General features: G+C 40.2%; 1 protein-coding gene across 1 annotated transcript in view; it reads left to right on the top strand.

Moving 5' to 3' along the window:
• The window catches only part of LOC132828454 (AT-rich interactive domain-containing protein 2-like), a 270,232-nt gene that overhangs the window by 97,095 nt on the left and 150,208 nt on the right, over nt 1–22,929 (top strand). The window contains exon 3 of the mRNA XM_060845591.1: nt 18,178–18,275. Within this exon, the coding sequence (XP_060701574.1) occupies nt 18,178–18,275 (98 nt within the window). The remainder of the gene's footprint in view (nt 1–18,177; nt 18,276–22,929) is intronic.

Below are 22,929 nucleotides of genomic sequence, written 5' to 3'. Positions count from 1 at the left end.
ATTTTCTTAAATTCCATTTAATGTGTTTCAATGCATATTGATTGTAATCTGCCAATTTTTCCTTATGCCAGATCACAATTCCATTTTAAACTATGAAAATTATAAGAATCAGAAAATTGGCTTGAAAAATGGCCTTCTGATATTTGAATATTTGTGGACATTTCAAAGTCTTTTTAAAATGTAATTTTTTCTCTTTATCTTGATGTAAATAGCTGTTTTAAGGAATGGAAAAATATGCCACTTGAATCTTTGAATCAAATGTGAACTGACATCATATAATTATCATGGTAATACTTTGAATAGATGTGGACTTAGGCAAAGTATAATTCTGTTTTCACTACACTCTGAACAAGAAAATTAGGGGTTTTTTTGCAGTAGCTGTTCTTCAACTGCTAGTTGAAGTGCAAGAATGTTCTCACCAACCATTTAATATCTTCCAGTTTTTTTAAGTAAATTATTCTGTTAGGTTTGAATGGAGATCAGGTCATGCTTTCATGGATTTCCTGACTCCAGTGTTCTTTCGAAGAGCGGTTATGCACATAACTCTGGCTGTGCTTGTGAAATTGGAGTTCCAACACCACAATTATTTGCAATATTTGTAATGTGCCTTTAACTGTCAACAGACTATACTGTTAGTTTGTTTTTCAAAACTTTCCCCAAACTTTTAATGAGGGGAAGTTGTGCGTATGTGGGTGCATGTATACATACATATTTATCTTAAGATAATGCTCCACATCTTTTTACCACTATGACCCCAGGTTTTGAGGCTTGAAAATTATGGCAGTGAGAGGAAGGGGTGATAAATAGAGACCTGAGTAGAAGGAAGGGGTGGAGTTACATAGAGGTCGTTGCTGCCGCTGACATTCTGACCCCACAATTTCAGCTTCTAATTCCAATTGGGCTCCCAGCACTGTCTGAAGTTAGACCAGATTCTTTTAGAAGTGAAGCTGTAAGACCCAATGATGCCTCCCACCCCATGGGCACATTGCACAAGCATCACTTATAGAGTCATAGAGATGTACAACATGGAAACAGACCCTTCAGTTCAACACATCCATGCCAACCAGATATCCCAACCCAGTCTAGCCCCATCTGCCAGCACACGGCCCATATCCCTCCAAACCCTTCCTATTCATATACCCATCCAAATGCCTCTTAAATGTTGCAATTGTACCAGCCTCCACCACTTCCTCTGGCAGCTCATTCCATACATGTACCACCCTCTGTGTGAAAAAGTTGCCCCTTAGGTTTCGTTTATATCTTTACCCTCTCAACCTAACCCTATGCCCTCTAGTTCTGGACTCCCTGACCCCAGGGGAAAGAGCTGAACAGGCTGGGGCTGTTTTCCCTGGAGCGTCGGAGGCTGAGGAGTGACCATATAGAGGTGTACAAAATTGAGGGCCATGGGTATGATAAATAGACAAAGTCTTTTCCCTGGGGTCGGGGAGTCCAGAACTAGAGGGCGTAGGTTTAGGGTGAGAGGGGAAAGATATAAAAGAGACCTAAGGGGCAACTTTTTCCCACAGAGGGTGGTATGTGTATAGAATGAGCTGCCAGAGGAAGTGGTGGAGGCTGGTACAATTGCAACATTTAAGAGGCATTTGGATGGGTATATGAATAGGAAGGGTTTGGAGGGCTATGGGCCGGCAGGTGGGACTAGATTGTGTTGGGATATCTGGTCGGCATGGACGGGTTGGACTGAAGGGTCTGTTTCCGTGCTGGTCATTTCTATGACTCTACCCTATCCATGCCGCTCATAATTTTGTAAACTTCTATAAAGGTCACCCTTCAACCTCCGATGCTCCAGTGAAAACAGCCCCAGTCTATTCAGCCTCTCCCTGTAGCTCAGGTCCTCCAACCTTGGCAACATCCTTGTAAACTTTTTTTGAGCCCTTTCAAGTTTCACAACATCTTTCCGATAGGAAGGAGATGAGAATTGCACGCAATATTCCAACAATGGCCTAACCAATGTTCTGTACAGCCACAACATGACCTCCCAACTCTTGTACTCGATACTCAGACCAATAAAGGAAAGCATACCAAACGCCACCTTCACTATCCTACCTACCTGCGACTCCACTTTCAAGGAGCTATGAACCTGCATTCCAAGGTCTCTTTCTTTTTTCAGCAACACTGTCTAGGACCTTACCATTAAGTGTATAAGTCCTGCTAAAATTTGCTTTCCCAAAATGCAGCATCTCATTTATCTGAATTAAACTCCATCTGCCACTTCTCAGCCCATTGGCCCATCTGATCAAGATCATGTTGTAATTTGAGATGATCCACTTCGCTGTCCACTACACCACCAATTTTGGTGTCATCTGCGAACTTACTAACTGTACCTCTTAAGCTTGCAATCAAATCATTTGTGTAAGTGACAAAAAGTCGAGGGCCCAGCACCAATCCATGTGGCACTCCACTGGTCACAGGTCTGCAGTCTGAAGAACAACCCTCCACCATCAACCTGTCTTGTACCTTTTGAGCCAGTTCTGTATCCAAATGGCTAGTTCTCCCTGTATTCTGTGAGATCTAACCTTGCTAATCAGTCTCACGTGAGAAATGCCGAATATCTTACTGAAGTCCATATAGATCACATCTTCTGCTCTGCCCTCATCAATCCTTTGTTACTTCCTCAAAAAACTCAATCAAGTTTGTGAGACATGATTTCCAACACACAGCCATGTTGACTACCCCTAATCAGTCCTTGCCTTTCCAAATACATGGACATCCTATTCCTCAGGATTCCCTCCAACAACTTGCCCACCACCGAGGCCAGGCTCACTGGTCTACAGTTCCCTGACTTGTCCTTACCACCTTTCTGAAACAGTGGCACCACATTAGCCAACCTCCAGTCTTCTGGCACCTCACCTGTGGCTATCGATGATACAAATATCTCCGCAAGAGGCCCAGCAATCAGTTCTCCAGCTTCCCACAGAGTTCTAGGGTACACCGGATCAAGTCCTAGGGATTTATCCACTTTTATGCATTTCAAGACATCCAGCACTTCCTCTTTTTGTAATCTGGATGTTTTGCAAGGTGTCACCATCTATTTCCCTACAGTCTATATCTTCCATATCCTTTTCCACAGTAAGTACTGATGCAAAATGCTCGTTTAGTATCTCCCCCATTTTCTGTGGCTCCACACAAAGGCTGCCTTGCTGATCTTTGAGGGGCCCTATTTTCTCCCTCGTTACCCGTTTGTCCTTAATATATTTGTAAGAACCCTTTGGATTCTCCTTAATTCTATTTGCCAAAGCTATCTCATGTCCTCTTTTTTTCCCTCCTGATTTCCCTCTTGAGTATATTCCTACTTTATTTATACACTTCTAAGGATTCACTTGATCTATCCTGTCTATACCTTACATGTGCTTCCTCCTTTTTCTTAACCAAACCCTCAATTTCTTTAGTCATCCAGCATTCCCCATACCTACCAGCCTTTCCTACAGGAATATACTTTCTCTGGATTCTTGTATTCTCATTTCTGAAGGCTTTCCATTTTCCAGCCATCCCTTTACCTGCGAACATCTGTCCCCAGTCAGCTTTTGAAAGTTCTTGCCCAATACCGTCAAAATTGGCCTTTCTCCAATTTAGAACTTCAACTTTTAGATCTGGTCGATCCTTTTCCCCTCACTATTTTAAATCTAATAGAATTATGGTGGCTGGCCCCAAAGTGCTCCCCCACTGACATCTCAGTCACCTGCCCTGCCTTATTTCCCAAGAGTAGGTCAAGTTTTGCACCTTCTCTAGTAGGTACATCCACATACTGAATCACAAAATTGTCTTGTAAGCACTTAACAACAAATTCCTTTCCATCCAAATCCTTAGCACTATGGCAGCCCCAGTCTATGTTTGGAAAGTTAAAATCCCCTACCATAATCACCCTATTATTCTTACAGATAGCCTTACAAATTTGTTTCTCAATTTCCTGCTGACTCTTAGGAGGTCTATAATACAGTTCCAATAAGGTGATCATCCCTTTCTTATTTCTCAGCTCCACCCAAATAAACTTACCTGAATGTATTTCCAGGAATATCCTCCCTCAGCATAGCAGTAATTCTATCCCTTATCAAAAATGACACTCCCCCTCCTCTCTTGCCTCCCTTTCTATCCTTCCTGTAGCATTTGTATCCTGGCACATTAAGCAGCCAGTCCTGCCCATCCCTAGCCCTGTTTCTGTAATTGCTATGATATCCCAGTCCCATGTTCCTAACCATGCCCTGAGTTCATCTGCCTTCCCTGTTAGGCCCCTTGCATTGAAATAAACAGTTTAATTTATTAGTCCCACCTTGTCCCTGCCTGCCATGAGTGTTTAACTCACTTCTGTTCTCAACTGTATCAGCCTCAGATTGATCTCTTTCCTCACTACCTCCCTGGGTCCCATCCCTCCACCTTACTAGTTTAAATCCTCCTGAGCAGTTCTAGCAAATTTCCCTGCCAGAATATTAGTCCCCTTCCAATTTACGTGCAATCCGTCCTTCTTGTACAGGTCCCGTCTACTCCTGAAGAGATTCCAATGATCCAAAAATGTAAATCCTTCTTGATGTAATGAGCCATTTAATCATTAGATTATTGATATATTGGGTCAAGCAAGAAAGCAACCGATAAAAATGAACTAACCAGGGAAGAGTTAGTCAGATCTCCTCTCCTGATCACTGTCCAATAACCTTTAGTTGCTTGGTTCAACAATAAGAAGTTTGGACAATGCTGAAGTCTGTTAAAATTGAGAGAAAAATATTTAATAATCAGATAATAGCTACTTCCACAGAGCTTCCAACATGGTCATGTATACATAATATTATAACAAGGCTGGAGGAGACCACTTCTTCACAATCTTTTAAGCCTCTAAGCAATAGTACATATTTGTAACAGTGTGCATTAGTCAGAGCACCATCCTATCATCTAATTTCTCCTTTTCAATACCTTCCCTGTACCATGCCTCCCTTACCAGAATCTTTACTGGCCAACCTCTTTCCCTTCTCCAGATGTTAGAGGAGCCACAACTGCTCCTTCCCTGTATTAAGCAGCTGCAGCTATCTGAAATAGAGGTTTTCAAAGATATACAGCCCTTTTGAGTGAAGTAATCTATCTTATCTCAGTCCTAAATTGTGGACTCCTTCAATAAAGAGATAATTATATCTGGTTCTGGGCTCTCAAAAGAAGCAACCCATCAATATAATCATTGAAATGATTGAGCTTTATTTCATTGAAAGCATTATCTGTGGTCTTCTGACCTAATATAAATAGTTGGATCAAAATTAAGGACTGTAATGTGTCAATTTCAGGCAGGTTGCTTATATTTGAGCGATATGAGCGCAGTCAGAAGGCTAACAACTCTCCATGCAGACCTGAAGGAATGTACTGACTTCAGAATGAGATGTTGAACTGAGGACTCATCTGCCTCTAAGGGATTGTAAAATATTCCATGGTCTTTTTTGAAGAGGATGAGTAAGGGAGATATTTTGGCTGCCATGGTTGTTGTTTATCCCTCGATCAATGTCATACAAGTAGTAGTCTGTTTGTTATCACCTGGATCCGATCTAAGCTCTGGAGCCTGATCACATCCAATTGTAAATGGTGCTGGACAATTAAGTAATAGATGATGGAGACTTCATATGCTCTCCCATCCTCAACTCTTCGGTGGCCAAGCACAAATGCAAAAGATAAGGCTGAAGTATTTGCATCAATCTTCAGCCAGGGGTGCCACATGGATGATCCATTTTGGACTCATCCTGAGGTCCCTAGCATCACAAAAGACAGACGAGATAAACTCCAACCAATTCCATTTCACTCAATGTGTTATCAAAAGTGGTTGAAAGCACTGGACACTGCAAAGGTCTAGGCCAGAGGCTGCTCAAACAAAAACAATAGTTGTGAACTGAAGCTACCTGAGCCCCAGCTGATGCCTCTGGCTTGCTTGAACTGGTTCAGCTCTGAGGGATAACATAAGGGGGATATCCTTATTTGATGGAAGAGTACTGAGGTTATCCTAAAGGTGACCTTGGAGTGACCCTGTAGTGGAAAGACACCTAAGTACGCGAATGAGCTGGGGAGCCATCAAGGACAAGACACCACAGTTTGGGAAGATAAGGAAAAGGGATAAAAATGGAGGATTTCTGCGTGCCGTCAGTGAAAATGCTGAAGAGCAACCTTTGCAAACCTACACTTAAATGTGGAGAAGACCTTCAAGATCCCTGGAAGAGATACTAGTTTGCTTAATATATTTCAACCAGATTGAAGATTTGTAGCTCGGGTATCCGTTGTTGTGGTTCTGCTTGCCGAGCTGGAAGTTTTTGCTGCAAACGTTTCGTTCCCTGGCTCGGGAACATCATCAGTGCTGTTGGAGCCTCGTGTGAAGCGCTGCTTTGATGTTTCTTCCGGTATTTATATTGGTTTGTTCTTGCCGCTTCCGGGTGTCAGTTTCAGCTGCAGTGATTTTGTATGTGGGGTCCAGGTCGGTGTGTCTGTTGATGGATGTTCTTGCCGCTTCCGGGTGTCAGTTTCAGCTGTAGTGGTTTGTATATGGTGTCTGTTGATGGAGTTTGGGGATGAATGCCATGCTTCTAGGAATTCTCTGGCCAGAGAAACAATAGCCAACCTACTGGACAAACATAACAACACAGGAGGCCGAACCTATCAACAAGGACGGCATACTTAAACGACTCGACCTGTGCCTCACCACACACTTTACATTCAACAATCAGATATACGAACAAATCAACGGAACACCCATGGGATCACCAATCTCCGGACTCATAGCAGAGGCAGTTATGCAAAGGTTAGAACATACAGCCCTACCACAAATTCAACCCAAACTCTGGATCAGATATGTGGATGACACCTTTGTAATCATCAAAAACACAGATATAGAAAAAACACACCAAATCATCAACGCCACACTCACAGGAATCCGATTCACACGAGAAGAGGAAAAGGATAGCCAACTCCCATTCCTAGACGTGTTAGTAGAGAGAACACCCAACGGAGAATTCACCACAAGGGTACACAGGAAATCAACACACACAGACCAAGTCTTAAACTATGAAAGTAACCACCCCAACACACAAACGAAGCTGCATCAGGACACTATTCAAAAGGGCCACAACACACTGCAGTACACCAGAACTGCGAAAAGAGGAAGAGGAACATCTATACAAGGTATTCGCCAAAAACGGATACCCACGCAACTTTATCACCAGATGCCTAAGAGATAGACCGAAGAACGAGGACATGCCACAACCAAAAGGACTAACCACTCTACCATACGTCAGGAGCGTCTCCGAACTGACAGCCAGACTACTGCGACCCTTAGGACTCATAACAGCACACAAGCCAACATCCACGCTCAGACGACAACTCACTAGAACAAAGGACCCAATACCCAGCATGAGCCAAACTAACGTAGTTCACAAAATACCATGCAAGGACTGCACAAAACACTATATAGGACAAACAGGAAGACAGCTAACAATCCACATCCATGAACATCAGCTAGCCACAAAACGACACGACCAGCTATCTCTAGTAGCCATACACTCAGACAACCAGCAACATGAATTTGACTGGGAAAACACCACTATCATAGGACAAGCCAGACAGAGAACAGCCAGAGAATTCCTAGAAGCATGGCATTCATCCCCAAACTCCATCAACAGACACATTGACCTGGACACCATATACAAACCACTACAGCTGAAACTGACACCCGGAAGCGGCAAGAACATCCATCAACAGACACACCGACCTGGACCCCACATACAAATCACTGCAGCTGAAACTGACACCCGGAAGCGGCAAGAACAAACCAATATAAATACCGGAAGAAACATCAAAGCAGCGCTTCACACGAGGCTCCAACAGCACTGATGATGTTCCCTAGCCAGGGAACGAAACGTTTGCAGCAAAAACTTCCAGCTCGGCGAGCAGAACCACAACATATTTCAACCACATGAATCTGCAACCTTTTGTTATAAATTCTGTCTCTTATGGTCATGCTCCACAACCACCTGATGAAAAAGCAGTGCTTCCAAGCTGTGCCTCCAATTAAATCTGTTGGACTATAAACTGGTGCTATGTAATTTTTAATTTTGTCCACCCGCATTCAACATCGGCACCTCTGAATCGAGCATTCCGACAGTAATACTAAACACTTGTGCTCCAGAACGAGCAGTGCATCTTGCCAAGCTGTTCCAATACAGCTACCATGCAGTATCGACCTGACAATGTTGGACAAATTGCCCATTATATCCTGTACACAAAGTGGGACAAAATCATTCCTACTAATTACTGTTCTCTATCTATTCTTGCTCAAAGTGGTGGAATGGGTCATTGGCTATGTATCAGTGACTGGTGTATAAGGACACCCACATCTCACTGTACCTGCCTCTTTCCCAATTTGTTACTGTTCTGATAATCAACCTTTTTCTGCTTTTGCCACCAAAGTTGTTAATCTCACCATTTATCCAGATGATACTTCATCTCCCAAGCATTTGCCCACACTGTCAACTTGTTCAAATCATACTGAAGCATCTCTTCATTCACTTCACAGTTCGTTATCCTATCCAGCTTTGTGTTGCCTGCAAACACGGTGATATTATGTTTAGTTCCCCCCTCTAAGTACGGGTGGATCATCTTCAATGCATATTTCATGAATATGACTTGGCTGCAACATGCTGGGTGAATTAGGGAAGCATTTTTTAAAACGCGAACTCCTGTTGGCTATTACGCAATTCTGCCCCTGGCACGAGGTGTCGCAGTGCACTGAGAACTGGACTCCAGGCGGCATCACATGTCAGTTGGCTTGCATGCTTTCTGTTAGGGTGCTTCCTGAAAGGTACAATGCTGTACTCACTAATTTTCGGTCCTGGTTTTTGCAAATCTCAGTCTTTCCATATTCATGGAAAACAAAGTTGCAAGAATGTCAACAGAATGCATCCAGGTGAAAGAAATCACAGGTGGTAACCATAAAAGAAAGGCTGTGACACCTGAACAGAAGCTATATGTTATAAGGTGTTTTCAGTGTCATGAAAAAGCATGTGCTATTGTTCATGCAGTCTACAGTATGCATCATCAGAGACAATGCAGAAAGAATTAAAGCAAGCTGGGTTGCTGGAACAAGTGTGCTAGCAGGTGTGTGAGATCACAAACAAAGGATCTAGAGATTGGGTGGCTACTAAGTGTGTGAATGGAAGATCAATTGATAAAGCAATCTAGGATCACCTTTCTCACTGTAAAACAGAAAGCCTTACCAATTTATGAGGACCTAAAGGAAAAAGGCCGAAAATCCTGCAGATGAGTCTACCTTCAGTGCTAGTAGTGGCTGGTTTGCTGGATTTAAGAACCGCTATGCTTCTTATGACTTAAAACATATGTGGTGAAGCTGCCAGTACAGACGAGGAACGTCCCCTGTCATTTCCTCCCATGGTGAAAAAATTGATTTGAGGAAGAAGGCTACACCTTAGATCAAATCTTCAATTTGGATTAGACAAGTTTATACTGGAAGCAAATGCCATTCTGAGTGTACCTTCCTAAAATTTGGAGCGTGCGCTTCATTCTTAAGGTCACAAAGGATTGTATGACTGTGTTGGGTGTGTCATGGACTAAGCCAGACTACTCAAAACATTCTTAAGCAGGCAGTTCAAACCAAAGCTTATTTTGGTAAGTGTACAGTGAAAATTAACCAGATAAAGTTAGCTAGATTGACGACTAGATTTTAAAACAGACAAAATGTATTCACAAAATTATGCAATAAAACACGAATAAAGAACCCCTGCAGAACTCGACCTATCCAACTAGACTTAATTATGCTGTTCTGAATCTGCACAACAGTCCCAATAAGCGAACTCCTTTCAAAAAGACAGTATTAATGGAACACATGTTACAGGTTGAAGTTGAAGGGCAGAACAGAGTTTCCACATCGGTCCCTGTTGAACTTCCAACCAGTTCAAAACTGAACTAAAACTGCTCAGCTCAGCTGAAAAGCTGACCACTTCCTTTTTTATAGAGGTCACTTCTAAAACATGACCACTTTTGCCTGAAGCCTCATCTGTTTACATATAAATAAAAAGCCTCTAAAATCTTTTCATATTGGTACCAAACCAGTCTGATTGGACCCTGGCCTGGTTTATGAACAGCTTTCAGAAGAAAAAGGACAGGTGCCGATGCTAGTGGACACTTAAAGCTTAAGCTTGTGGTAGTGTACCACTCGGCTAACCGGAGAGCCTTGAATGTTTATCTTAAGTTCAGTCTAGATGTTTATTTCAAGTCAAGCAAAAGAGATTGGATGATGGAGCGAATTTTTTGACCTTCTATAATTGACATTCTGAAAGATGTTTTTAGAAATTTTTGGCAGGAGAAAATCTTTGGATTTCAAGATTCCTCTTATTCTGGACAATGCACCAAGCCATCCTTCCACCATTGGTGAGCTTTCTGAAAACATCAAAGTGCTATTTCTACCTCTAAACACAACCTCTCATTTAACAGTGGACCAGGTGCAATAGCAGCTTTAAAAGCTTATTATTTAAGGTGCACATTCAGGAACCTGATTGCAGCTACTGAGGAGGATAATAAGGATACTGTTCTTCAATTTTGGAAGAGCCATAACACTGAGAATGCTATTGACGACATTGTGAAGACCTGGGTTGATGCCTATAAGAATTGCTTGCATGCAATTTGGTGAAAACTTCTCTCAGATTTTCTTCATGATTTTAAAGGCATTGAACTGTCAGAGAAGCTTCCAGCAACTAAAGAACATTGTGTCACTCTTTCAAAGCAAGTTGGATTTGAAGTAGAGACTGAGGATTTTGAGGGGCTGCTTCAATCCTCTGTCTCCACAGCTGATCAGCAACAACGTATTGCTGCAGAGAAAATTGAAGCTGGAGGTGAAGACTATGAAGTCCAGGCTGCAACACCACAAGAGGTTTCCACTTCTCTTTTGTCTTCTATCCTGAGGGAAATTAAGGAGCAGTTGAAGCTCTTAGAGAACATTATGCTGAATGCAGCAATATAGCAGTTTGAAGCATAGTGTTATCTGGCACCATATGAACAACTGCTAATGAATGAAGGATGGCAGAACAGCCAAAACTAGATACCTTTTTTAAAGCCAACCCTCAAGAAACAGTCTGAGGACAGCGAACCATGGCCATCCACTTCCTGCACTGAATACCATTTTTCGTCGTAACCCTGCACCCAGAACTGCACCTGGAAAGTGATGGTGATGCTGATGATGACTCTCAGACCCTGTCAATACAGTACAGTAACTCAACAAACTCAAACTATATCAAGTTGCCTTCCAGTTTTTCGGGGTGAGCTGTTAAATTTATTGTTATTTTGTTAACATATATGGTTTTAATGTTTATTTAGCTTAATACAAATGAGAGCACATTCTAACTATTTTTGTTTAGGTTTTTACTGATATTTTTGATGGTCTGCTGCTAACCCTACGTTTCCCAGATGCCCCATTATTTCTATTGCACGGTTTTCCATAATACAAGGTCACACATGAATGTTGCCAATAACTTGGGTCAAGCACTGATCCCTCTGGTAATCTGATGGACACTGCTTATTCCTTTCTCTTTGTTTCCTATCTGCCAACTAATTTCCCCCAATCCCATGTAGTAGACTTGTACATGCTAATCTCTTCTGTTGGACCTTATTAAAAGCCTTCTAAGAATCCAAATTAAATTACATCTACTGCTCCCTCACATCAACTCTATTATTTATATCCTCAAAGTTCCAATACATTTGTCAAGCATGATTTCACTTTCATAAATCCATACTCATTTTGACAGTATTTTCTTCCATTAAATCTTTTATACTGGACTGTAGCACAGCATCAGGAGTAGGGAAAAGTCTAATCATCAATTATACCTGTATGCTGTCTCCCTTCTTTTTCTAAATAATGCGGTTACTCTCAAATCCATAGAATCTGTTCCAGGGGTAACTGACTGACTGCCTGCCAATGCACCCAGTATTTCTAGGATCATTTCTTTAAGTACTCTGGAATGTAGACTATTGACCCTGGGATTTTATGAGCCTTTAATCCCATTATTTCCCCAATGCCAATACCTCACTGATTTTCCTTCTTTTTCACCCTCACTAGACCCTGCATTCCTCAACATTTTTGGGACATTATTTGTATCCTCCTTTGTGTGAAGTCAATCAAAATATGTATTTAATTGGTTTGCCATCTTTGTTCCCCATTATAACTTCCTCTGTTTGAAGCTTTAACATTCAGTTCATTTTCTTGTCCACTCCCCCAGATTCCTTGCTTCCCTTTGTGTTCAGAAATTTATTAGTGTCCATTCTGAAAATACTCAGCAACTGTGTCCACAGATTAATGGGAAAAAGAACTCTAAAGATTCAGATCCCTCTGAGTGAAAACTTCTCCCCTCTTTGTACAGTGAAATGGCTGACCTCCTTATTCTGATCCAGTGACCCAATTTGAATCTTCTGTAGTTGGTGAAAGAGCCTCTCAGCATTCACCTTGTCAAGTTCTCAATTTTGTTTTAACTAGGTGACCTCTTCTAAACTGCAGAGGATATTGGCTGATTCTGTTTAATTTCTCTGTACTGTACTTATCCCTCAAATGAATCTAGAGTGAATGTTGTAACCCCTACAAAGTATGTCTTTGACTTAAAGAACACAGTATTTCACAGTGCCAAATACGTATAAAATGACAACAATGCTTCTTTTATTCTTGTACTCCAATCCCTTTGTAATAAAGATGACTGTATTCTTTATCTAATTTCCTGATGGACTTCGATTAGTCATGGAAAATTGACAAAGTACAAGGAACCCTAAATGGTTCAACATAGGCACCATAATTTCTCTCTCAGAGCTTAAAACTCTGCTTTTCTATATTTCTTAATGGCTGTGTTTACTGACATCCAGGAGCATACGTAATTGTATTGAAATCTCTGAAATAAATTGAAATCGTTGTAGGGAAAGTCAGAATTTGAACTCAACGACAGAGTTTATTGTACAAAGAAAGCGGAGCTCTGGGGAGAGAGAGACGTCCAGCAGCACGGCTGTCAGTTGCGAGCCTTCTATCACCCTCTGAGCACGTTTCACGATATTTTATATATTTCATGGTATAATGGTCCAGATATCCAGTCTTTGTGCAGCATATGTTTGTTTACAGAAAATATTAGTGTCATTGTCAGTTTCGATTCAGAGGAATGTTAGAGTCATTGTCAGTTTCAGCAGCTACGCAGAAGTCTATTGCTGCAGTAATTGGTTGTGATCGTTCTTCCTGAGAAGGAAGATAATTTTCTATTCCTGCAAATTTAAGGTATTAACACCAGCAGTCTTGGATAGTTAACATTTTATGTTGAAGGTGGTGACTGGATTCAGACACTTCGGTGAGCAGTAGACATTACTGATGTGTATTCTCTTCCCCCACCCACCTTAAACTAATTTTCTATATTCTCTCTCTCTTTTGCTGGTGTCCTGTTGGCTTCAGGCAGTTTTTTGTATGCTTCGCTGTGCTTTTCCATATAATGACTCAGTGGCCATCTTGTGTGCTGGGACCAACTTGTGACACAGCAGCCATCTTGTGTCTGTGTGCCCTGCGTCAGCATGTCAACTCCCACTTCAAATAAAAAATGAAAACCTAGCACCCTAAAAAATGAAAATATATAGGTGAAGAGAAGATATCTTGAAATTTTGTTTCTTGATATTTGAAAAATCAGCTTTATTGTGCATTAGACACATTAAAAGAAAATGGAATTGAGCACGTGCAGTTGGAATATATTAGTCACTGGTGTCCGCAAATACATGTATAGAGACATAGATATAGTGACAGCACAGTGACAAGCACTTTAGCCCAAAATGTCCATTAATGCTAACTCCATTTCCCTGCTGTTGGCCCACATCCTTCTAATTCTTTCCTATCCATGTATTTGTCCAAATGCCTTTTTAAATATTTAAGCACCCACCTCAAACACTTCCAGTGGGAACTCATTCCACCCTCTGTGTGTGTAAAAAAAAGATGTTGCCCCATAAATTCCCTTTTTATTCTTTCCCCTCTAACCTTAAAGTAATGCCCTCTCGTCCTCAATTCCCAATCGTGGTGAAACGTCTGAGTGTAGTCACCCTATCCATGCCGCTCATGATTTTATACACTTCTACAAGCACATCTCCCCCCCCCCCCCCCCCCCCCCCCCCCCCCGTTTCCTATGCTCTAATAGAAAAAGTCCTAACTTGTCCAACCTCAGACCCTTGAGTCCTGGCGACCTCCTTGTAAATTTCTTCTACACTCTTTCCAATTTAGTAGCATTGTTTCTATAGCGAAGTGGCCAAAAATGAATACAATACTCCAATACTCTTGCATTCCTTTGCAGTCTCTGGCATCTTCCTTCCAGTTTTTTTTCCCTCCTAGCTTTATCATTAGCAGAGATTGATTTGTTACTTGAAGGCCACTTTCTGATGTTTGGACATAACATTTGGTTTTCAGGGCCTTCCCAAGAATAAGGCTTTCATTACAAATTTTTTTAAAACAATGACATTGAGCAGGAACCCAAAATAAATTACTGTTTTTCCATCTTCACCCCATGTTGCTTGAATGGGAACTTGCAGATGATGGTGCTGCATTGTGCTTGTACATGGCCAGGTCATTGATTTGGAAGATCTTTGAAATTACCATCTATACATCACGTTGAATTTAAATTAAATTTAGCAAATTTGCTTTTGACATTGAGGTCTTGATATTTCAAGTTTCAGAAGAATAATTGTATAAATTGGTGAATTACTGCTGTGCATTTTGTAGATGGTACACAGTGCTGCTGACGCTGCACCTGCTAAGTCACTGATGAAGGGAATGAAGGTTGAAAATGGTGAACCAAGCGTCGATCAAGTGTATCACTTTCCTGACTTAAAACTGATCTCCATTCTTGCTATCACCAAATGTCAAACTGCTAGAAATTTTTGCTAACAGCACTCTGGTGTCTCTACACCCCAGTTTCAAGCAGGCAACTTACTACCACTACCTTAAGGACATTGAAGGATGAGCAAACAACACTGCTCACATTCCATTAATGAATACAAAAGTTCAGGTAAAATGGGGGCAACTGGTGATTGGACAACATAGAACAGCTCCACGGGAGTAAAAAAGACAAATTAAAATCAAAAAGAGTTTGAGCTAAAGAGAGAGAAACAAAAATCATTCTCTTCAGAGCAGGGTGTGAGAACTTGAGAGTCAACAAATAACTTTTTTTAATTTCCATTTTAAAATTATTTCTCCTATTGCTGGATGGTGTCATACTTGTGTTGTTGGAGCTAAATTCATCCAGGCAAGTGGAAAATGTTCCACCAGACCTTTTAGTGCCACTAATGCCTTTTAGATGCTGGACAGGCATTGAGGAGACAGGATTGTTCCTCACTGCAGAAATCGTAGGATTTGATCTCCTCTTGGCTGGTCCATTTACTGCTCAATGATAACTCTTAAGAATGTTGTTTGTGGGCTCAGCAATGGTAATTTCTTTGGATGTCATGGGGAGATGGTTAAGTTCTATCCTGTTGAAGGTAATCATTTCCAGGCGTTACGTTGGTGTGAATGGTGCTTGTTACTTGCCAACTTGAGCCCCTATGTTGTCCAGGTCTTGATGCCTTTGGACATTGGCTATGTCAATATCTGAGGAGTTGCAAATTGTATTGAACATTGTGCAATCATCCCCTCTTCTCACCACCTGAGGGGAATGTGTTTGTAGAAGAAGCTGAAGGTATTGGACTTGGGACACAATCCTGAGGAGCTCTTGCAGAAAAGTTCTGGGATTGAGATAATTAACTGTCAACAACCACAACTATCTTTCTTTGTGCTAGGTATGGCTATCCACTCTATCTATGCATTTCATCATCATGTACACTTCTGTCAAATCCCCTCTTATCCTCCTTCAAGTCATTCTATTCTGGTGCCTGGACCCCTAACATTTCCCATGACCTGAGAATGGGAGTCAGGATCTCCAAAATGGGGTTGCATCTCTCAATTCATTACAAAACAGCTTATACTTTCTACATTGTCAGAATACAGCCGAAAGAGTAGCTGAAATCTGTAGTCAGTGATTTTTGTTTTGCTTTTGGAACTGAAAAAATAACCATGAGTCTCATTCTTGGATACTCAGCATGCAATAGTCTGATGTGTTGGTGTTTATTTTTCAAAGGGCTGTGTTTGCTAACACCCAGGAGCAAAATCTCTGACATGTAAATAATAACCGAACAAACCTTTTTAGTAAGGAAAAACAACTGTGAAGAGAAAATACTTTTCCAGTTTTTAAAAATATCTGCTTTATTTTGCTCATGGATATTTTAATTTAAAATCTGAGGTGAGCATACACAAGCAAAATTTATCATTGGATGGTTGGTGTCTGTCGACCCTCTCTTTTCCAAAATTAGTTCAATTCTGGAAAGATTTGTTCAAACTGGGAAGTACCAAATATAACCCCTCTATTCAAGAAGACAAGTTGCAGAAAACAGGGAATTATAGTCCAGTTAGCTTGACATCCGTTGTGAATGTGTTACAATACATGAGTGGTTTGTCTTATGAGGCTAGGTTGTACAGGTTGGGCTGGTTTCCACTCTAGTTCAGAGCAGTAATTGACGTATATAAGATGGCCTTGACGAGGTGATGTAGAAAGAACATCAGTCAGTCAGAACAAGGGGCACTGTTAAAATTTGGGTTGTTAGGTAAGGGAATCAAAATTTGTCAGAGGTAAGTAGGAATGTGAAATTCAAAATGCAAGCAGATCAACAATCTAATTGAATGACAGGGTATGCTTGAGGAGCTAAATGTTCTGTTTCCCTTATTTGTTTGGTAAGAATGGGTTTAATTTACATAAGTGTCTATGTTATGAACATTTTCACGACTCAACTATATTCGTTTGCACACTTACAGGTTCCTAAAGTGAGTAAACCTTGTGAAATCAATTTAAACATTTGTGGGTGGCACAGTTGTTAGCACTGCTGTCTCACAGCGCCTGGAGACCCGGGTTCAATTCCTGACTCAGGCGACTGACTGTGTGGAGTTTGCACGTTCTCCACGTGTCTGCGTGGGTTTCCTCCGGGTGCTCCGGTTTCCTCCCACAGTCCAAAGATGTGCGGGTCAGGTGAATTGGCCATTCTAAATTGCCCATAGTGGTAAGGGGTAAGGGATAATGTATGGGTGGGTTGCGCTTCGGCGGGTCGGTGTGGACTTGTTGGGCCGAAGGGCCTGTTTCCACACTGTAAGTAATCTAATCTAGTAATCAATGTAAAAAAACCCAGTGATTGAACACACCATAGCTTTATATGCAGACATTACTGTACCTTTTGCACAAAGAAAGTATTATCAGAATAGAGTCTCTGCTGTGTGTTCTCAAAATTTTTCATAATTGCATTGCAGTCCATTGGTGGGTGTGAGTGGTCTACTTCACAATCTATACATCACGTTGAATTTAAATTAAATTTAGCAAATTTGCTTTTGACATTGAGGTCTTGATATTTCAAGTTTCAGAAGAATAATTATATAAGTAATGTGGTTGGCAAAGCTTCAAAAACTCAGTTGGACTTGAAGCATTAATTGGCTTGTATTACAACTATTCATGTAAATGGTTATTATCCCTAATCTTTTATTCGGTGGAGATCAAGGAGGGAGTAAAAACGTGTTAGTGACACAGCATTTCATTTATATGCCTGTTTGTTCTTTCAGAAACCAGTGTTGTAGGTAAAATCAGACATCTACTGAGAACTTGCATATTTAAAACAAAATCACTAGTACTTTATCGCAAAACGTCTGTGACTACTCAGATCAGGCAACATTTGTGGAGGGAGAAGGTTAATTGATCTGAAAAGTTAACTCTATACTTCCTTGCTAAACTCATTGACTGTTCCCGGCATTAACTGTTTTTATTTTCAAATTTCTAATAGGGATATTTTTGTTTCGAATAAATTGATGCTCTTAAGTAAATTAGCTAGAGAATTCACTCTCTCAACATGCGCTTTGAGGCTTTGGAAGAAGAAAAAAAATCAGCAGAGATCAGAAGCCACAGTGAAGTTCTGTCAGTTGTCAATATTGTAATTAATATGATACAAAATTTAACTAATGATGTGAAAAGAGTATCAGCACTTCATCTTCAGCTATTATAACACTCCTAACTGATTAGTGTGTTTTTTTTTCTAGTCTTAATGTGTCTGCATTTACTTTTTCAGGTAACAGATAAGGGTCTGTGGACAGATCTTTTGGAGGAATTCAACTTTCCAAGAGGTTGCGCCAATGCAGCTTTTGCTTTGAAGCAGTACTACCTGAGGTGAGTGATAATGGGGAAAATAAGTCTCATCATCCTTTTTACTTAATGGACTCTATATTGACTTATAACATTCAAATGATTTTAACCAAGAATTTACTTACTGTGCTGTGTTTAATTAACATATTAGAAGACTCCTGATGCTTTTAATTATTTCAGGGCTGCACCATATTTTTGCAGCATGCGACTTGCAAATTTATATCCACTGTGAATTTGTTTGATCTCTGTATTTGCTGGATTTGGTACAAAAATATATGATTTTGTTAGTGGACTACCTGCAGCAGTTGGCAGCCTTCCCAAGAGCTGCTGCAACTTCTGTCAGGGGCTTTGTTACATGTACGTATACTCTTCCATCTAGCACTATCTTCTCTCATCCACTCTAGTTCATCTGCAGCTACTCTGTAACATCCACTGCCAGATGTCGATTAGATAATGCCATAAAGCACCAGACACTATTGGCTGTCTTCAACAGTAATAGTAGTACTCTGGTGTGAAATATTTAAATTTTAAGGGCTTTCTGGCGCAATTCCAATAACAGAAACAAAATCTGGTAGATTTCCAGAAAGGCAGCATGTACATTCAGAAAGTAAGAAGGAAACTAATTACTCAAGAGATTGTAATTATCCAGGCTCTGAGGTTTCTATTAAAAATAGCACAGGGTCTAGCTAGACGGTAAGGGGCTCTGATTTGGACAATATGCACTTCCTGTCTTTGCAGTCAGTCTACTAACCCTTTGAGGTTAAATAATTTAGAAGTGGTGGTCAACTGCTGTTGATAAACCACAATTAATAAAATCACTTTGAAACAGCAATAACAATGTGTTGCTCCATGTTATTACTAGACTATTTAAATCCTGCTGTATTTTGAATACAGTGGAAGCCTAGAATTAAGAGTCATTGTCAGTTGTCCACAAAACCCATCTGATCCTTTTGGGGAATGGAATCTGCCATCCTTATCTGCTCTCATCTACATGTGATTCTAGGCCTACAGCAATGTGATTGATTCTCAACTGGCCTCTGGGCAATTAGGGGCAGGCAATGAATGCTGAATTGGCCAATGATGCTCACATCCTGTAAATGAAGTAAAATAATTTTCCATGGACTTATTGTATGTTTATTGAGGCAATAATACCATTTGGCATGACTAACTAACTTTCAGTTCTTTACTTTGTATCATCTTCTGATCTGTTTTAAAAATAGTTGGAATTTACTTTTAACCGTATTTTGGTTCTGCTTTATTTCTGACTTTGTGAATATTTATTTTAAATGATTGATTTTATGAATTGCTCCCATGTAATCAAATATTTGCTGTTTCAGTGCTTATTTCCAGCATAATCTCTACATAGTTTTCTATCGATTTTCCAGAATATTTCCCTCCATGTTCCAAGAAAGATAAAGGACAAAATTAATAAACCAAAGTTCACAATTCATTATAGGCACAAACTGAAGTTAGAAATAGGGGTAGGATTAAGTCATTCGGCCTATTAATCAACCTGCTCTATGCAGTAAGACATGGTTGATTTATTTATGGCAATAATTCCAGTTTCTTGTCGGATCCGATAACTTTGGCTCTCTTGTTGATTTTAAAAAAACTGATGTCATCTTGGTTGTTGCACTGTTGATCTTAAAATCATGGGCTAGATGTTTATTGGTGCAAAATGGTCACAATAACAAATTTTAGTTCTGAGGAAGGGTCACGGAACCCGAAACTTTACCTCGGATTTCTTTTCACAGATGCTGCCAGACCTGTTGAGCTTTTTCAACAAATTCTGTTTTTGTTTGTGAACAAATTTAGTGCAAGAGCTTGTGCCCGATCTGTAGGTGTGACTAAGCCACTGCTAAATTTTACAGGACTACTTTTTTATAACAACAGTAGTGACCATTTGGAATGAGTGCAGACTATACTGTAGTGTTGACGTGAAACTCCTCTTTCAGTTAAATGGAAGTTAAGTCAAAAGAACTTGATCAAATAATGAAGTATTTCTGTCAGAACAAAAACAAAATCCTGTGGATGCTGAAAATACACAGCTGATCAGACAGCGTCTATGAGAGTTAGAAGACAGAGTTTCAAGTTAACTTCATTAGAATTTGGAAAATTTACTTGTATAAAAGGATTTAAGCAAGTAAATGGGTGTTGTGAGAAAAGAAGAAAAAGGAAGATCTACGAAAGTGATTTAACCTTGATTGACTATAAAATAAAAATTAACTTTCATCCAGCTTGGGCAGGTCTAAGCAAGCTCTGTACTGGAGAGAGATGGAGATTAAGAAATTGTGGATCTGATCTAATTCAACTCTAATTGCCAGCAGTTTGAATAATGAAGAAGGGAGATTGGAGTGCAGTTGGCTTGGAGTACATTTGAAACCAAATGCAAACCTGAGAGTTTGGTGATGAGGGGATTGAGACGTTCTTTCCCAGTTGCAACTTTGCTAGCCTCCAGAAGAGTGCGAGTTGAAAAAATGCACTTTATTAGTTAAACCAGTAGAGAATTGACATAGAGCAAGTAAGATTAGAAAAATGAACATTGGGTGAAAGAATGATTTTGGAAAGTGTGACCCAGTTCATGGGGCGCCTGCACCAATAGTGCAAAAGATGGAATCCATATGGGTGGCATGGTCTACATCTGAATGATGCCTGGGGAAAATGTTCTAGTGAGCCAAATAGCTAGGGAAGTAGTTGAAAGTTTTACACCTGTAGTCAGGGAAGGAATGAAATTATGGGAAGATGTCATAAATCAAAGTTTGGGCAAGGCATGAAAGGTATGAATATGGAAAATAATAAACAGTGGCATGGGAAGGGACAGGGAGTACAATTCTAAGGGTAAATGCATTAGACCGCATGAAATATTAACAAAAGTATGTTGTTTGATCCCTCAATCCTGCTGGCCATTCACTAGAATCATGGCTGAATTGACACTAAATGGTACTTTCCTGCTCATTTCCCATAACCCTTAATTCCCCTACTGATTAAGAATCGATCTCCGCTTTTCATGTACACAAGGACTGTGCCACGATTTTTCTCTGTGGCAAGGACTGCAAAAACTACTCTTCTTAGTTTTACATCTGCGACCCTTAATTCTGAGACTATGCCCTCTGGTTCTTACTCTTCCATGAGGCGCAACATCCTCTCAGTATTTACCCTGTCAGGCACATTAAGCATCCTATATTTTCAATTAGATCATCTCTCATTCTTCTAAATTCCAATGAGAAGCAACCCAACCTGCTTAATCTTTGCTTATAAGATAATCTCTCCATAGCCAGGATCATCCTAATAAACCTTCTTTGAACTACCTCCGTTTGTATTTTTTTATTATTCTATATATATTATATAAAAGCCAGGGAGTCTAGTTAATGTTGGTCGGGGTTTTACCTCTGTCTCTAGGAGCGGGGTTATTTTCCTTTGTTATTTTGTATTATTATTTTTAATTATTACTTGTTGAGGTTACAATTTTATAGTTATATATGTTAAGACATGGTATTGACATTACCAAATGTATCCAGGTGTTGGTGTGGGTGGGGTGGGGGTAGGGTGCTCGCTGTTAACTCTAGCTCTGTAGTATATTTGAATTCTCCTCATTTTATTGAGGAGCGCCTGGGTCAAGGGTGGGGCACTGGTTGGGAGAGGATATGATGCACCTTTGGAAAGGAAGTGATACTCCTGGGAACAAGAGGGAAAATCTCCATTTAAATACTTTTTTTTATTATTTAGAAATAGTTTTTTATTTTACTTTTGTGAGTGTATTAGAGAGCCTTTATTTTTGTGAATTTTATAAGTTCTATGCTCAGGATGTTCCGGATAGGGTTTCCCCTCACGAGGGGTCTCGGATTTGCCCAGTCGATTATGGTTGATCAGTCGGTTAAGTGGTGCACCTGGAATGTCAAGGGGAGTAATTCGCCAGTCAAAAAGAAGAAAATATTATCAAACCTCAAGAAAGAAAGGGTTGATATAGCTCTCCTACAGGAGACACACTTGTCGGATAAAGAACACTTAAAATTACGACAGGGTAGATTTGATCAGGCCTTTCTCTCTTCTTTTAGCTCAAAAAGCAGGGGAGTTGTTATTCTTATTCGGAAGAATTTCCCTTTCAAAATCCTAAATCAGATAAAAGACGAATCTGGAAGATATATTCTGATGAAAGTCCCTATAAATGGAGAGGAATATGGGATTTTAAATTTGTATTGCCCCCCGGCACATCCTTTTAAATTTATAACAGAAGCCTTCTCAAAATTGATTGCTCTTGGTGCCCGTCATACAATTATAGGGGGAGACTTTAATTGTATTATGGATCTGGAAATAGATAGGATTTCCAAGAGTACTGCAGGAGTATCTCCCAGATCTAGACAGTTGGTGGATCTGAACAAAGAATTAGAATTAGTAGATATATGGAGATGTCTTCATCCACAGGGCAGAGATTTTTCTTTTTACTCCAATCCACATAAATGTCATACCAGAATTGATATGTTTTTTGCCGCCTCAATTTTTTAGAATTCCATATCATCCTATAAAATAGGTAGTATAGCAATTTCCGATCATGCTGCTGTATATATGGAAATTGAGGCGAGGAACAATGAGACATCCCCTCAACATTGGCATATGGACCCCTTCCTGATGAAAGATAGTATACTTGTAAAGTACTTCTCTCAAGAATTTAAAACTTTTT

The sequence above is a fragment of the Hemiscyllium ocellatum genome, chromosome 26, assembly GCF_020745735.1.
Source record: "Hemiscyllium ocellatum isolate sHemOce1 chromosome 26, sHemOce1.pat.X.cur, whole genome shotgun sequence".
NCBI classification, from domain to species: domain Eukaryota; kingdom Metazoa; phylum Chordata; class Chondrichthyes; order Orectolobiformes; family Hemiscylliidae; genus Hemiscyllium; species Hemiscyllium ocellatum.
The sequence above is the reverse complement of the archived record's forward strand: the minus strand, read 5'-3'. Positions and strand labels throughout refer to the sequence as shown.